We start from the raw sequence: 16492 nt of genomic DNA, 5'->3' as shown, positions 1-16492 counted from the left end.
AAGTCAAAAAGAAAATGATTCAATGGATTAATAAAAGAGAAGCCATGCCAGAATTGAAAATAGAAGAACAAACAGAATTGGAGAATTGCAAAAGGAAAAGAAATTGTGTATTTTGCGTGAAAAAGAAAGAAGGAATTGTGTCCTAAATATTTCTGTACAAAACTGTCTTCGGCGGTAGGTGTAAATTCTTGGCACAGGTACAACACCAACCTCTTAGACATACTAAGGAGTCATACAAACAACTACCCTAGGAAGACATACGAAGTATTATGTAAGAAATATATTATTATGGAAACAAAACTAACGATTGAATGAAAAAAAAATCCAGGTCAAGTGTTTCTTTCATTATCTATAGTTATATATTCATAAGATAAGGAGTGGAACAAAAAAATGACAATTGAAAAACAATATTAAAGAAGGGAATTAGTATGTCAAAATGAAGAGATTAGCAGAGAACCATCTATATCTACTTATCTACCTTTCATATGCATTGATAGATTTAAAGGCATTATATATCATTGGAGTAGATATTATCACTTTCTAGAAAGTAAAATGGAATGATCTAAAAGTACTATTCACATAATGGGAGGAAAATTCCTGTAGTTTAAAGACTAAATAATTATTAATTTTTATACTATTTTTTTTTAAATTGTCTGAGTGTCAGTACGCTACACAGATTCATTTTTTGTGTATTTGATTATTTCTCGAGTGTTTCTTTAAAAATGGAATTTATTTAAACATTAAAATTTACATTTTTGCAACTTCCATACATATTTTTGTAACTTCTTGCAAAAAAGAAGTTCATTACAAAAATTAACTCTATAAAGTAACTAATGCTTGCCTCTTCAGCAGAAAAAGAAAACTAAACATTCATAGTGCTGCGGTAAATATCTTCTGATAAACGATGGATACTCTATAAGACTAAAATTTAAAAACAAATTATTTTTTGATGTAATATTTTGTGATGTCATATTTATACATTTTCATTTTCAACTTAAAACATTTTTCCTATGTTACTTTTCATGAAGAAGATTAAAGATAGAAACTTCTAATCTCTCTTTCTACGGTAAGAATAAATATCAGTTACGTTTTAAAACATTTTTCGTGTGCATGCATGGTAGCAATAAATTATGTAAATAGATTGATATACAATCTCGAGTAAATAAGTTAAGTAGTTTCGTAGAAGTAAAGTCCAAAATTCTTGATCCTTTGTCGCGAAAATTGTGAAAGGTGAATAATTGATTCAAATTTTCGGTCTCTGAGGATTAATCAGTATTCTTTTTGATTCCACATCCGAAATAAAAAATGGAGCAATGGAACACTATTCTAATTAGTATTTACATATTCAAAGTCTCAAAATGAAACAGATATTATTGTAAATCGTCAATAAAAGTACATACTCACCCCAACATGTTCATTTAACAAAAATGGGGAAGAAATGTGGTCACAGCTTTCTTTGAGGCAATTCTCAGTTAAGTTCCATATGTTATTACCAAAGAATATGAATCAGTCGAGAATGATTTTTTCCCGACTAGGTACTATTTACACTAAACTCTGTAATGGCTATATGAATTGTTGATACTAACTTCTAACTCCTTCTATAAGTATAATAGAAGTCTCTCTTTCAGGCTCTGGACACAAAATTTCAGACCTTGAGGCCTCCACTGCCACCCAAAGGAGAACAAATCTCAGCGCCTGTCCCTCCACCACGCAAGAATAAGCGTTCCAGCGGCTTTCGATCAGGAACACCGAGCCCTCTCATGAGTCGCAAGGAACAGGTAAAGAAACAATGCGTTATATGTTAATTTTCTTTCCTCTCCTCACTAATTCCTGTCACCTACCCATGCAGAAGATTTAAAATATATTACACATATTCAGTGTTGATAGATTTTTAAATATATCAACTGACAAGTATGAATTGGACTTTCACGGATATTACAGAAATGCGCATGCTATTTATTTGAAAAGTTAAGAGTTTGAGTGATAATGCTTACATGATAATGCTTATATGATAATGGCAATACGTTTACAATAGTGTGGGAAACCACGAAAAGTAAAAATAGTAGGAGAAGGGTAATGTAACATCATTATGTTTTAAATTAAATCAAAGCTTTAAGATTTTCAACTAGTCAAAAGTAAGAATATTTATTTTTATTTACTTATTACATATTTTATTTTATAAATAAGGCATTCCAAATGAAATTCTAAAGTAATGTGATGTACGAATAAATTATGATTTTAAATAACATTACTAACCTTTTTTTAATTATGAAATGAACTGAAACTAAGTTACAATATCTAAATATCACACAAGGTTTATTTTTTAAAATCGGATAATTTGCGTGAAGTACACATAGCATTTATTTAACAAAAATATTCTCAAAATAAGCTATTGTTATGCTTTACTCCTTTACAACCTAATTATTTACGATTTGCCAATTTAGTATAGGTTACTAATTCACTATTGGATTTACTGTAATTTAACACTATGTGATATAAAGAATGTGATATTATACATAATTTGTATAGAACAAAAGATTGTCGTGAAATGCATTATGGGTAATGTTTATTAATTTATAATAATTTGTCTTAAAGTAGACGTTAAAAAAATCAAAATTCTTGATATCTATTTTACTTTAGTTTTGCTTGTCAATTAAATTAATAAGAAGTTGGATTTCAGATTCCATCCAATTGACACTACATCCACTAATGATCATAGAATGAAGTGATCTCCGAATAATTATAGTTAGTGTATGTTGGTTAGTTAGTTAATATGGAGTTAAACGTTCCTATTCAGCACCATGGCTATGTGAGATGTAGATTTACAGCTTAACGTGGAACCAGAGCCACACGAGCTTCACAAAGAATCAAATCTAAATTTTCTATGCTAAGCATAGTCGCACGGAATGTGGCAAATATTTGTCTTGCTAATTATACCAATTTAAATTTTATAATAACTATCTTGTATTTCTAATCGATCGTAGAACTAAATAAAAGTGCGTAATGGAAATAAAGAATTGAATTTGAACGAATTGATAAGTTTCAGAATCCTTGTATTTCTAAAAGGCGCAGAGGGTTTAGTGGAAGATCGATCGTCTGTGGTGCAAGAGGCTGATTTGATTCCTGGCCATATGATTTTATGGTGAACAACATGGTGTCCTTACGACTTTTCCATTTCCTCCCAGATTCTTAGTCGAACAAATTCTTTGAAACTCGTTCGCTTTCATTAATCATCCATCTTCTTTAGCCTAAAGAGTATAATCTTGAAACGCTGAATTAAAGATTTCATTTAGGTAAAAAAGCAAGTTCTGAACTTTCAACTGCTCATTCGTCAGCAAGTGCTCATGCCCAGCTGTCACATCATTCAACGAACTGAAAACACTTTAGGACTTTCTCGGTGATTTCTCAGAGAGTTTCTCTTTTTATTTAACCTTATTGCCTCAAATGAGATTAATATAATAAAAAAATCGAGAAGTTGAGGTTTCCTCAAAAATGATCCAAATTATTTTATTTATTTTCCATAAATCAATATGTTGCTAATGAAAAAAAAACGCAAGTGAGAAGCTTACTAGTGGAATTGATGTTGTTCACATTTTGAACATTTAACCAAAAGGTTAGTGCGGTATATTCGTATTTTTTCTTTAATTTTCTAGAACAACTATTCAGTAACTGTATTAATCTATTGATGAATTGGCACTTCAGGATGTAAGGAAAGGTCAGGAGTCGGATAAGGAAAGGATTTTATTTTCGAAACGAAGGGTAATAGTTTATTACCTGACAACTTTTTCATCCTATTGACTCTTAAACAAGGAACAATACTCTAGAAATTTGCAATAAAATATGCCTCCATCATGTGACCTAATTGCCTTCTTGCCAAAGGATTACAATATCGTGAGTTTTTTTTTTCGAAGCGCCCGCCAAGTGTGAACTACGTGATGTAATTCGATTTCTCCAGGTGACTGTTGAGTTCTCTGAAATATCAAACTCAGACAGTTCAGAAACCACATTCTACCCCTTGCACGAACCATGATTCACGCGTTCACCAAAGTCGTCTTTTGCTACAGATTTTCACCCTTGCCTACTCTTGTCGTATAGGTCAGTAAGTCTTTATTTGAACTCTCTTAGAAATTGTACACACAGTAATCACTTACAAAGTTCCAGCCATAATCCTTAAGAGCCTGACATACAAAATTTACCATTTTTCTTTTGCTTGTTTTTCATAAGTGAAAGGAGACAATGAAATGCAACTTACCACAATCATAGATAATGTTATTCTACAACAGCAAATATGAATCTGAAGAATTTTCAGTGTTGCCGTCCATAGAAATTACAGTGTTGCCAGAATAACATTTCCCCCAAAATCTATGTCAAGACAGCGACTAGAGGAACGAACTCAACTGCATTTGATTATGTATCATATTGTATCCTGTGAATTACTTTTTAAAATAACATTATTATTTAATTTTAATAACTGTGTGTTAAAACTATTTTGTTTATTACGAACTAAATACAACTATTATTTAAAAAGTAGTTCATAGGATACCAAAACAAATGATATGTAATCAAATGCAGTTGAGTTCATTCCTCTAGTCGCTGCTTTAACTTAGATTTTGAGCGAAATGTTATTCTGGCAACACTGTAATTTCTATGGATAGCAACACTGAAAATTCTTCAGATTCATATTTTCTGTTGTAGAATAACATTATCTACGATTGTAGTAACTTGTATTATATTATCTCATTTCACTTACGAAAAACAAGCAAAAGAAAAATGGTAAATTTTGTCTTTTTAGTATGTCAGGCTCTTAATCTTTCGACGATGAATTGTAATTGTATTATGCCCCTCCGCGTACAGATATCAAATTACATTAAGTAGTTCACACTTGGCGAGCGCTTCAGTTCAACTCGATATCATTAGACACTCGTTACTCCACAATGGGTCTCAAGCCCAGGTTGAGAAAGGAGGGAGGTTGGAGTGAGAACAGACAAGCTCCTCTGTAAAATTAAAAGAAAATGAAAAGAAGGTACAAGATGTAAGTCCAGGAAAGCAGAAGAACTAAACTTTCGAGTGCGCGTGAGCACAGAAGGAAGGCAACCCGTTCACTATGATAAAGAGCTGTAGGCCAATCCCCTGCTCACTCGAATCCCTCAACGATTAAAAGATATGCAAGCCGGACGGATCAAAATTACAGCGCATTGGCGAGGTCAAGATGCAGTATGTATGGGAACATGGAATGTAAAAGGTCTCAACGGAAAGGAATGGAATTAGCCAAGAAAATAAAAAAGAAAAAAAGTAAAATATCTAGCTCTGACAGAAACAAAAAAGAAAAGAACAAAGTTAGAGGAAAAAGATAACTTTGTCATGCAATACAGTGGAGTAGAGAAAAAGGAACGAGCAAGAGCAAAAGTAGCATGCATGCTACATAAGAACTACAAACAACACATCAAGGGCTGGAAGTTTATCAATGAAAGAATAATGACAGTAAACACAGAAAAACAGAAAGCAAACTTCACATTAGTAATTGGGTACGCTCCGGCGAAGATGAAACAGCAAAGAAAAGGGAAGAGTTCTACGAAATATTACAAAAAACTATCGAAAATATAGACTCAAACATTATTTTGCTAGGAAATATTAATGCAAGAGTTGGTAACAAACCCGAGGAGGGTATAGAATAATGGGAGCACAAGAGGAAGAAGCATAAAACAGTAACAGGAGGAGATTATTGGATTTTTGCCTACTAAACGACCTCATTATAGCAAATACATCCTACATACATAAAGACATTCATAAATTCACCAGGGAGGAGCCAAGCAAAAACGAAAAATCAATCATAGACTATATGATAATCACAAGAAGCATGAAGAAATATGTGAGAGACACTCGAGTAAAACGAGGTCCCGAAATAGACAGCAACCATAAACTGTTAACTTTAGACATGGTACTTCAGAGAGGAAAAAAAAAAAAAAAAAAAGCAGAAACCGAATCAAAAGCTGCAAACTAAAAGACTAGACAAAGAGAAAAGAATTTTAGAAGATAGTCGACACACAGAATTGGAGGTAACTAACAAAGAAGATTTAGAGGAACTATTGTACAGGTGGAAAAATACGTTAATATCAGCACCATAACAAACGTGTGGAACATATCGGAAGTGGAAAACAGAAAAGAAATACCTTGATGAATACCCGAAATTAGAGCCGAACTAGAGAATAGAAGCTTTCAAGATTATAGGAAACAGAGAGATGAAGTTAAAATAAAGATCAGAAATGCTAAGAAAGAAATGTGGGAGGAATTTGGCAGACAAAAGGAAACAAAAAACAAAGAAAACTAAAAACTATTCCACAATGTCCTAAAATAAATTGAGAAAGCAAAGGAATACGCTTTAAAATTCATATAAGATAAGAATGGTATGAATAATGTAACTTTATTCAAGGAAAAATTGAATCAATGATAAAAAAAATATCCTTACCCTTTTTAATCTTTATTGAAGAATATTCCTGATGTATTAAATAAAGTATTCTTAACAATGAATGAAAGAAAATAATTAAAATGGGCGAAGATTACTCTGAGATGATTCAAAATTGCAATATCTATCTTTTGGATTTGACAGAATTATTATGGATATTGATACTCCGTTAAAAAGAAAGTGAAAGTACTGGCATCTTTTGGTAACAGATGCTTTAAGAGAAATAATGTTAATCCCAATGTCAATTTCACAATAGTTTCCGCACACACAATAGTGATTCTTATGTCACTTTTTGTTAATTAATCCGGTGACGAAACTAGCGAAACGATAGTATGATGTCAACTAACAAATACAACAACGACTAACAAAGCGGTTATTTATTTATTTATTTATTTATTTTTATTTTTCAAATGGTTAATGCCTATCGTTGCAATTTAAAATAACGAAAACATTGTTCTATTTTCTTTACTAGATAATTACAATAGTCACTGGATATTTAACTAATTTATGTAAATAAATAATAACATTAAAATAAGACTTATTGAGAGAAAAGTTCCTATTATTTTATTCAATTTATTTTATTTTTGATTTTTATTTTAGCTCCGAAATTTTCTAACATTCCTAGTGCAGTTACTAACAACCTATGTACATAATTAAATTTCTACTAATTAAGTAGGTTATTTAATTTTCATATTCTACATAAACCATAGTTGAGAATCAAATTTTATGATTAATAAATTAAGAACTAAAGCATTTAATGACATGTACTTAATACATGTATTTAATGCATGTACTTAATATAGGTAATGTACATGTACTTAAATTTAAAATGAACAAAAATCTTAAATAAAATATAAATATATTTTGATTAGTATAGTCAAATACGTTGGTTGGTTAGGGAATATTTTGATTGTCATGACAAAAAAGTATCATGAAGTAGTTCATGACTGAAGCAAAGTTATATGTCGCGTATCTTTTTTTTTTTCGATTGAGAAAGACAAAATGGAAGAAAAACCAATGATACTTGTCAGATAGAAGACAAATAAGAATAAATATTTTAGTTTTATTATTAGTGTTGTATGTTATTTTCCACTAAAGTCTGAACTTTATAATTTACATAGAATTATATTTTGAAAAAAATATGTATTTTTCAAACAGAATTATATTTATGTTAGTATAGATTAGGTAATATTTATATATAATGTACGAGAAGAAACAAGTGTACTGTAACACGAAATGCATTTTCTGTTATAAGAAAGAAAGTATACAGGACTGAAAATCACACCTCTTTTTGTCTGTTATAATGTATATGTTAAGAATATTGTTTGAGAGATTTGTATCTGATAATGCATTTGTGAGTATACTACGGTAATGTTACATGAAAATGCTTATCAGTTCGTCACCTTTTTACTTATTTCCATTCGTAAAAACTCTCAAGTGTGTTCGGATTCTCTATTTGTAAAATACATATATATTTAAAATCCAAAATATATTGTTTAGAGAAAAGTTTCAACAACATTGTAAAGTAAATTACTAATTATGTTTACTACTTATAAGTGTGTTAAATAGAAATATTATTTTTAGAGATAACTTATTTTAACAGCAATTACTGTAAGGTAGCCTCAAACAGTTCAGTAAAGTCAACATTAAATAATGAATGATTAACTAGATTGCATTGTGAAATAAAATGCGAAGAATTTTTTTTCCGAAGTCATATCGTTTCACTTTATTCTGAGATATGATAGATTTTTTAAAAAAAATATTCTTAAATTTCTGAATAGAAAATTTACCTTTACTTAGAAAAAAAACAGCAATAATTTAGACATTACAAGTATTGTTCATCGGTAACTTCATTAGTTAACAATGGACAATATTTATTTGCTTGATTTCCCAACGATATTCTAAAAAGAAAGAACAAAAGCATTCATATGCTATCACTGATAAATCTTGAAATTTAATAAGAATAAGTTTCTTGCTGTATGAGGATGTTCCTGTAAAATTTATTCACTAAATTTTCGTGAAACCTATCATACATCTTTAATAAATACATCAATTACAAGCGTACGGTAAAAATCAGAGGTAAACACGAAACGAAATTCTGCAGCTATCAACACTTTGTATCATGCAAAAATGTAAATATTTTCTGTAGTTTTTATATTTTCCAACTTCTTATTTTACCATAACTCTTTTTAATTGATCTTTGTTATGAAATTTGAAGAATTTTTCAAGTGAATGCTTAAGTGACTAATTTTAGCAGAAGTATTCTTGTACAATTAGTAACTTTTTGTTCCAGATTCTTTGCGCGTGTTATCATGAATTAAATATAGTAAAAATGGCAGCATATTTTAAAAGTGCCCTTGATGTACTTATTAACTTGTGTATCGAAACTTGAAACAGTTACAGAAAAGTATTTACTTTCTGGTATTTTATCTGCGATTAGACAAAAAGAGAGAAAACTTATTTGGTAGATTATTTTCTCATTTACCAAAATCTACAGGTAGTTTCTATTTTTGTGCAATTATAGATATATTTCATTCAAGCTTTTAGGCTTGTAGATTAGTCACGAAGACCAGAAAATGACTATTCTTTTTATGAACTATTGCAATAAAATGATACAACCAATAAGAGATTTAATTCTGGACATCATTAGTTACTCTTTGCAAAACGAGTTCTACGTATAGACAATAGTGTTTTGCATTATGATATTCTAAATTGAATAGGAGATACAAGACGCTACAATTTCTTAAAAATTATCACTAAATATATAGCAAAGAAAATTATAATATCAAAGGTGGCCTATATTAATGAACTTTTTGAAGTTACCTTTACTTGAATGCTGTAAAAATATTTATTTAATTTCTCCTATTACATATCTTGACTTATTTTGAATTTACTGTAATTTGTGATAATCAAGAGACCCTGTACTTTAAATTTGAAAAATAAACTAGTGAATGTGTTATTTTCTTTTAATTTTTGACTACTATAGTTCACATTTTTTACTTTTCTGTGTCTGCACTTTTTTGAAAAAGAATTATCAGCAAATATATAGTAACATATGTACGTATAACTTATTAAGGTTATAGTTTTGAAAGTATTCATATTTAAAAGTCCAGAATTTAAAAGAACGACTACAATTCAGTTTTACGATTCCTGTAATTGATAATTCAATACAATTGTAACTGCTAGAGCAACGAATTGGTAGATTAACAATCATTTGTACAGCATTTCTATGTACTACACACTGCCATGAGGATATACAAAGAAAAAAAGAACATAAATACAAGTTCAATCAACTTGAAAACATACGATTCCATTCTGGACTCATAGAATTTATGAAAAGTAAACATAAATTTAATTCGAAATGTGTCTTCTACGTACATAAAGATGTTCTTCGTACATCGCAAGGAAACTTTGAAGATAAATACTTTATAACATTATTCAAATAAAAAAATATTAGTGCGCGTGATATAATAGATGGTTAATTACGTGGTTTGTTATAACTTGCCAATTTAACATTCCGTTTATTTTCTACTCCTTGATGAGCAAAATTCTCTCAAATCATTTTATGAATTGAAACATGCGTGACATGAATTCGCCCAAACGGAAATGATTAGGATCTCATTTAATACATGTTATAACTTCGAACATACGTGATGTGAATTTCCCCAAGGGAAATGATTTAGATGAGAGCACTTTCAATCGTTACGGTAGCCGAAAAACAACTGAGCATTTAGATCGATTCAAGTCAATTATATGCACATCGTTAATCAGGCTGGAAACTAAGCAGTCCAAGAAAGAACGAAATATAAAGTTAAATCAATATGTTTATGAAGAATAAATTACTGATCTTTTATGAGATGTTGCAAAGGGTACTCTCCTAAAGCTAAATATTAACCCAAGCTAATATTCAAATATACTACAAGTACGGAACAGAATACTTTACTAGACTTTTGAAAAACAGTAACAGATTGAGAAGACACTGTTTATAAGCTACTGATAATATTACATCTGATTCTATGAACAAACACATCGTAATTAGTTATAAGGTTATGACGTAAGAGCAAAAGAACAACGTAAAGAATTACAAGATGTGTACATATTTAGAAACATGCATAAACAAGTTTTAAGAAAATTGTATTTCTCACCTTCACAAGACAAACTGATACCTTAGGTCAAAGAAGAAACAATTGGTAAGTATACCATCTACAATACTACTATTAAGTACAAGCTACAGAAAAGATAATAATAATATTGTGAATCAATTTTATCAATATCTTATCTACGGAAAAAAAATAGTGAATCTCTGCTTAAGTTGAACTCGAACTTAAGCAAAATCTGAAATTAGTTATTATATGTTATTCAGTGTACATTAATAAATATTAAACTATACAATTAACATTCCTGTTGATTGGATAATTCACTAAAACATGTACGCACATTTATCAATCTTAATATCAGTCTTATATGTTACTTTGATAATCTTCTGATAATCTTTACAGATAATTGATTTTTGTAATATGCTTACCTCAGTACCACTATCATTATATTTCAGATATTTTCTCCGTAAATCTTCTTTGATATCATGTAAATGATCACTTAATTCTCTTTCAACATATCATAAATTTTAATTATCTTAAAGTCAATCCATTCTAAGTGATCAAGCATGTGCCGCTTGACTATCACCAAAAATCTATTTTTTTCTTAAATGTTTATCCTATATCAGGGTGCTTCGAAACCAGAATTAATTATTATTTTTTTTTACAACACCCCATGGCGACGAAGTGGCTTTCGCCATTTTGCGTTTTTTCGATTTTAGGTGTTTACGTTGTTTTGAATATCTTAGCATGTATTTGTCAAAACCAAATTAAAAATTGCTGAACGTCTCCAACTCGTGCAGAGCTAAAACTTTGATCTCTTAACATTTTTGCCTAAAACTACTTGAAAGGGGTAAAATCAGGGCCTACAGTAGCAACATTTTTGGACATATTTGGGAAGAGGAAACAACCGACGTTGAGGCCTGAATTTGTGTGTGTATGTTGTCCGGGGTCATAAGTTTATACACAAATATTTGCAGATCTGTAGCTGCTCCTAAAGGTCTGGGGGAAAAAGTCGTAAAGTTGAGGAATTATGCCAATTTGGCATGTTTCACTGTCCAATATCTCCAATGGGCCTGGATTAAAAAAAAAATCTGAAATTTTGTTAATAGTTAGTCCTTTAGTATACCATACCACACATAACAGCGCATTTTGTGTTTTTGAGTAGAAAGGGGTCAAAGTATTAAGTAATGACGTCATACTCAAGGAGGTGTTTTGTTCACAAATTCAACTGGAAATTCGTTGTTGTGAAGTAAAATAAAGTAGGATGAACGGTTAGTCTAGTCAAGGCTCTCAAGCTCGTTCTTTCCTTTAGTTGTAATAGTGTCTTATCACACCCACAGCAGCACAGGTGAAGAATGCCGCTATCAGCAGAAGGCAAGACAAGTCAAAATACACACTTGACAAAAAGTCCGTAAGTACTCATTGTTCTTGCTGTTTGCTATATCAATGATATTCAGTCCTATTTATTCTTATTTTAACTGTCAACTCATGCAGGACACTGTTGTCCTTTCCTTTCATCTTCATTCTGCAGTCAGTGTTTACAGTGATTAAGTGTTCACTGACTTGGGAATATAGATCAAACGAAAGGACAATAGTCTCCTACATGAGTTGACAGTTAAAACAAAAATAAATAGGACTGAATATCATTGATATAGCAAATAGCAAGAACAATGAGTACTTACGGACTTTTTGTCAAGTGTGTATTTTGACTTTTCTCGCCTTTTGCTGATAGAGGCATTCTTCACCAATACTGCTGTGGGTGTGATAAAACAGTGTTACAACTAGAGGAAAGAAACAAACTTGAGAGCCTTGACTGGACTACCATTCATCCTACTTTATTTTACTTCACAACAACGAATTTTCAGTTGAATTTGTGGACAAAACACCTCCTAGAGTATGACTCATTACTTAATACTCTGACCCCCTTCTGCTCAAAAACACAAAACACGCTGTAGTGTGTGGTATAGTATACTAAAGGACTAACTATTCCCAAAATTTCAGATTTTTTTTTAACCAGGCCCATTGGAGATATTGGACAGTGAAACATGCCAAATTGGGATAATTTCCCAACTTTACGATTTTTTCCAGGCCTTTGGGAGCAACTACAGATCTGCAAATTTTTGTGTATAAACTTATGACCCGTACTATATGCACACACAAATTCAGGCCTCTACGTCAATTGTTTCCTCTTCCCAGACATGTCTTAAATGTCCAAAAATGTTGCTACTGTAGGCCCTGATTTTACCCCTTTCAAGTGGTTTTAGGCAAAAACGTTAAGAGATTAAAGTTTTAGCTCTGCACGAGTTGGAGACATTCAGCAATTTTCAATTTGGTAGGGCAAATAAATGCTGAGATATTCAAAACAACGTAAACGTCTAAAATTTAAAAAAATGGCGGCAGCCGCTGCGTCGCCATGGGATGTTGCAAAAAATAATTAATTCTGGTTTTGAAGTACCCTGATATAGAATAAACATTCATGAAAAAATTAGATTTTTTTTGAAAAGGTCGAGTGGCAATTTTTCTTTTTTCTCGATCACTTAGCATGGATTGACCCCTTAAAGATTTAAGTAAAACTGATATTATTATAATGTAGATAAAATATATGCAGTAGTATTTATTGCTCATTTTTTTAAAATTTATATAAACTAAAATATTATGATTTAATTATTTGATCTTTATAATTAATAATGATCAAAATGATGAATCAAAGAAAAGAGGAACAGACAAATACACTAGAATTTCCTCTTTCATTTCTCATATTTCCTCAGATATTACTTAATCTTATACCATAATTATATCAATATGCATTTAAGCACGTTGCAATATGAGAAGCATCAAATGGTAAGTATTAACAGAAACAATTCTTTATCTGTACCTTCTATTATGAAATACGTTTTCATGTTTCGGAAGACATGCCTCTTATCTTCATGTAATAAAAATTTACAAAAAAATAAATAAATAAATAAAATAAAATTAGTGTGAGGAGATTAAATGAGAGAAAAGAAATCAACGTTAGTGTACACAGTATTCGAGACGCGGTTTGAAATAGTTCTTCAGCGTATTTAGTATAGCTTATTATTTTATTTTCTGTTTTACGAATTTCCCTCTCCACTTAAGATGGGAGACATTTCTTCCGAAATGCTAATGAAACTTTCTAGGTATTAGATGTAGCAGAATAAACATTCATGCAACTAACGTACTTCCAATGATATGCATACTGTAAATCACTTTCAAAGTAAGCACATTATTAATATGAATTATAACAATAGAATATGACTTATGATATGGATGAAGATTCAAATTTATTTATTCTTGTTCTTGTTCGATGTCTCTAGAACAAGAACAAGAACAAATTTATTAATTTTCAGTTCCTAGACTTCGGTGATTGGTCATCGAGCTTCTTTGTTACTTTTTTTTTTTTTAATACTTTCAAAATCATAAATCTCAAATAATAAAGAAGTATTGTAACATTTAAATTCGATTTGACAATTTAAGTTTTATTGTTTTATACTTTATTTTTAGGATATAACTAAGATTGAAACACATTTTAAGTTATAGAAGCACTATATTTTGTACACTCCTTTATTTATGTGTCTAGTTTTATATACAAGTTCATTTTCTACATCAGATAATATGCCAATATTGAAGTCGTTATTATTTAAAACGTAAACCTTACCTAAATGTAAAACTTTCTTTCAGAAAGTAGGAAATAAGATGCTGCTAGAAGCTTTGAGAATGCTGTACCTGAAACCATCTATTGGTCTTTTAGAAGATATCATCATGTTTATAGTCGCCCGTGAAACCACAAAAGAAATAACAAATTATTTTTTCGTATCATTTAATGTTATTATTAATAATTACTTTACTGTTATCATGGACTTATTTAGATTATTGAGAAAACCATATTATTTGTATATACAATATTTATTTTAATTAAAAGGATGTTTGTAATCGTATACTTTGTCATAAGCTCAAGTAGTAATACATTACTTTTCTTAAGATTAGTACAGTAGAATCTCGTTAATCCGGACTAATCGGGATGATAAGTCAACCGAATTAACGAAAGTTTGAATTAATTGAAATAACCTTAAAAAAACAATAAAAAGTGCATTAAAACTCTGTTTATAAAAACAAAATACTTTATTATGGTGCATTTAAAGGACACAGACCTAACGTGTTACGACCCCAGTGAAACCAAAGAAATGCCGGTTGAGTTTGACTATGTTTATTCATGTTAATCTGCTGAGTATTTTAATAATGTTCACAATAATAGGCAAATACAGTGCAGTACAAGTACTCTTAACCGTCACGGAGTTTAGGGACAAGTGAGATTTTTGGCTTCTAGCACATTTAGAAGCTTGCATTCTGCCTTTTCTTTTACTTGTCTGAATTAAGCGAAGCCAGCTTACTGGAGCCCGAATAAATGAGGTTTTACTGTACTTTGGTTCCAATATGTGTAGCAAATAAAGTAGTTGGTAATTTTCTTATTTTGTTTAGAATTTTTTCCTCAAGAACTTAGTAATAAATTTATATTACTTTTGTGAACTATATTTTACATATTCGAAGTCTTCTTTCTAAATAAAAGTAACAAGCACTAAACATAGTCCAGACAACTAAATTGAATTATTATCAATACATTCCTTCAGATCTAGTAGATTGTTCTTGTTTTCATCTTCAGATTAATCCTTCCGTCCATTCAGTTTCTAATCTTCTTCAATTTGTTCTCAATTAATTTCCTTTATTTTATTATGGCCCCTCCCCCCCAAAAAAAAACGTGTTTACATTCATGTTCAAAAGAAGTTACGTTCTTTGAATATAAAATACACAGCATATGTAAGTTTCTTGTATATACCAAATAAAAGCCTTAAATGATAATTAAGATCTTATGCAACCTAGGTAAACCTCTAACTATAGATCTATTTATACTTTTGATTAGTGGTATCTTTTCAGTTTTCGACGTAAAGTCATATGATTTGTTAAATTGCATCACATTTTTATATCATTACACAAGACAAGCTAAATATATTTTCTTCCTTTTTAATTATATTCTATACTATTAGGATAGTAGAAATAAGGCGGATACATTTGACTTTGCTACTTAATTAAATATGAAGGTCAATATGGATCTGAATAAAATTTGTTACGATTAGTGATGAAACGTTAATGTTCAAATAGAAGACAAGAACTTTATCATTGAATCCTACAAAAAGAAATCTTCAAAACAATTGGTGAAAATTTAGTAATTATTTGGTTCACAAAATACGAAAGATTTTTTCAAGTTCCGTTAAGTCACCAAAGAAGAAGCATTGGAGATGATGAAACGGGGATAAGAAAAATTGTTCATTGGACATTGTCCGCCCCGACATCAAAAGACAGATTCTGTCGTTCGATCGTTGTAGTGACTGTAAAAACATATCGAATACAATCAAAGCGCCCACCAAGTGTGAACTACGTGATGTCATTCGATTTCTTTAGGCGGCTGCTGAGTTCCTCTGAAATTTCAAGATCAGACAGTTCAGAAATCATAAGCTACGTCTTTCACGAATCACATGATTTACACGTTCATCACATATCTGCTGTCACAGATTTCCACCATTTGGCTATTCTCATTGTGTACGTCGTTAAGTTCTTGAAACTCTCTGCAGGACTTATGCACACAGCCATTACTTATACAGTTCTCACCATGTAAACATTACTCATGAAACGATAAATTGCATCTGTATTATCCCTTTTTCCTAGAGAAATCGAATTATATTACGTAGTACACACTTGGTGGATGCTTTGGTTATACTCGATATGTTTTCGCACTCACTGAACGACAGAATCTGTCATTTGGTGAGGAGAATGAATGATGTCCAGTGAACAATTTGTTTTTATCCCCGTTTCGTCATCTCATATGATTCTCCTCTTGTGGCTTAACGGAGGTTAAGAA

At 30.7% G+C, this 16492-nt stretch overlaps 1 protein-coding gene across 5 annotated transcripts in view; it reads left to right on the top strand.

Annotated features, from left to right (window-relative positions):
• Window positions 1-16492, top strand: part of LUBEL (Linear Ubiquitin E3 ligase) — a 254196-nt gene that overhangs the window by 182808 nt on the left and 54896 nt on the right. For all 5 annotated transcript variants that reach the window (XM_081760703.1, XM_081760697.1, XM_081760702.1 and 2 more), the window contains one exon: window positions 1629-1778. In XM_081760703.1, the coding sequence (XP_081616829.1) occupies window positions 1629-1778 (150 nt within the window). The remainder of the gene's footprint in view (window positions 1-1628; window positions 1779-16492) is intronic.

The sequence above is a fragment of the Thermobia domestica genome, chromosome 1 (genome assembly GCF_964235325.1).
Source record: "Thermobia domestica chromosome 1, izTheDome1.hap1.1, whole genome shotgun sequence".
Classification (NCBI taxonomy): Eukaryota; Metazoa; Arthropoda; class Insecta; order Zygentoma; family Lepismatidae; genus Thermobia; species Thermobia domestica.
The sequence above is the reverse complement of the archived record's forward strand: the minus strand, read 5'-3'. Positions and strand labels throughout refer to the sequence as shown.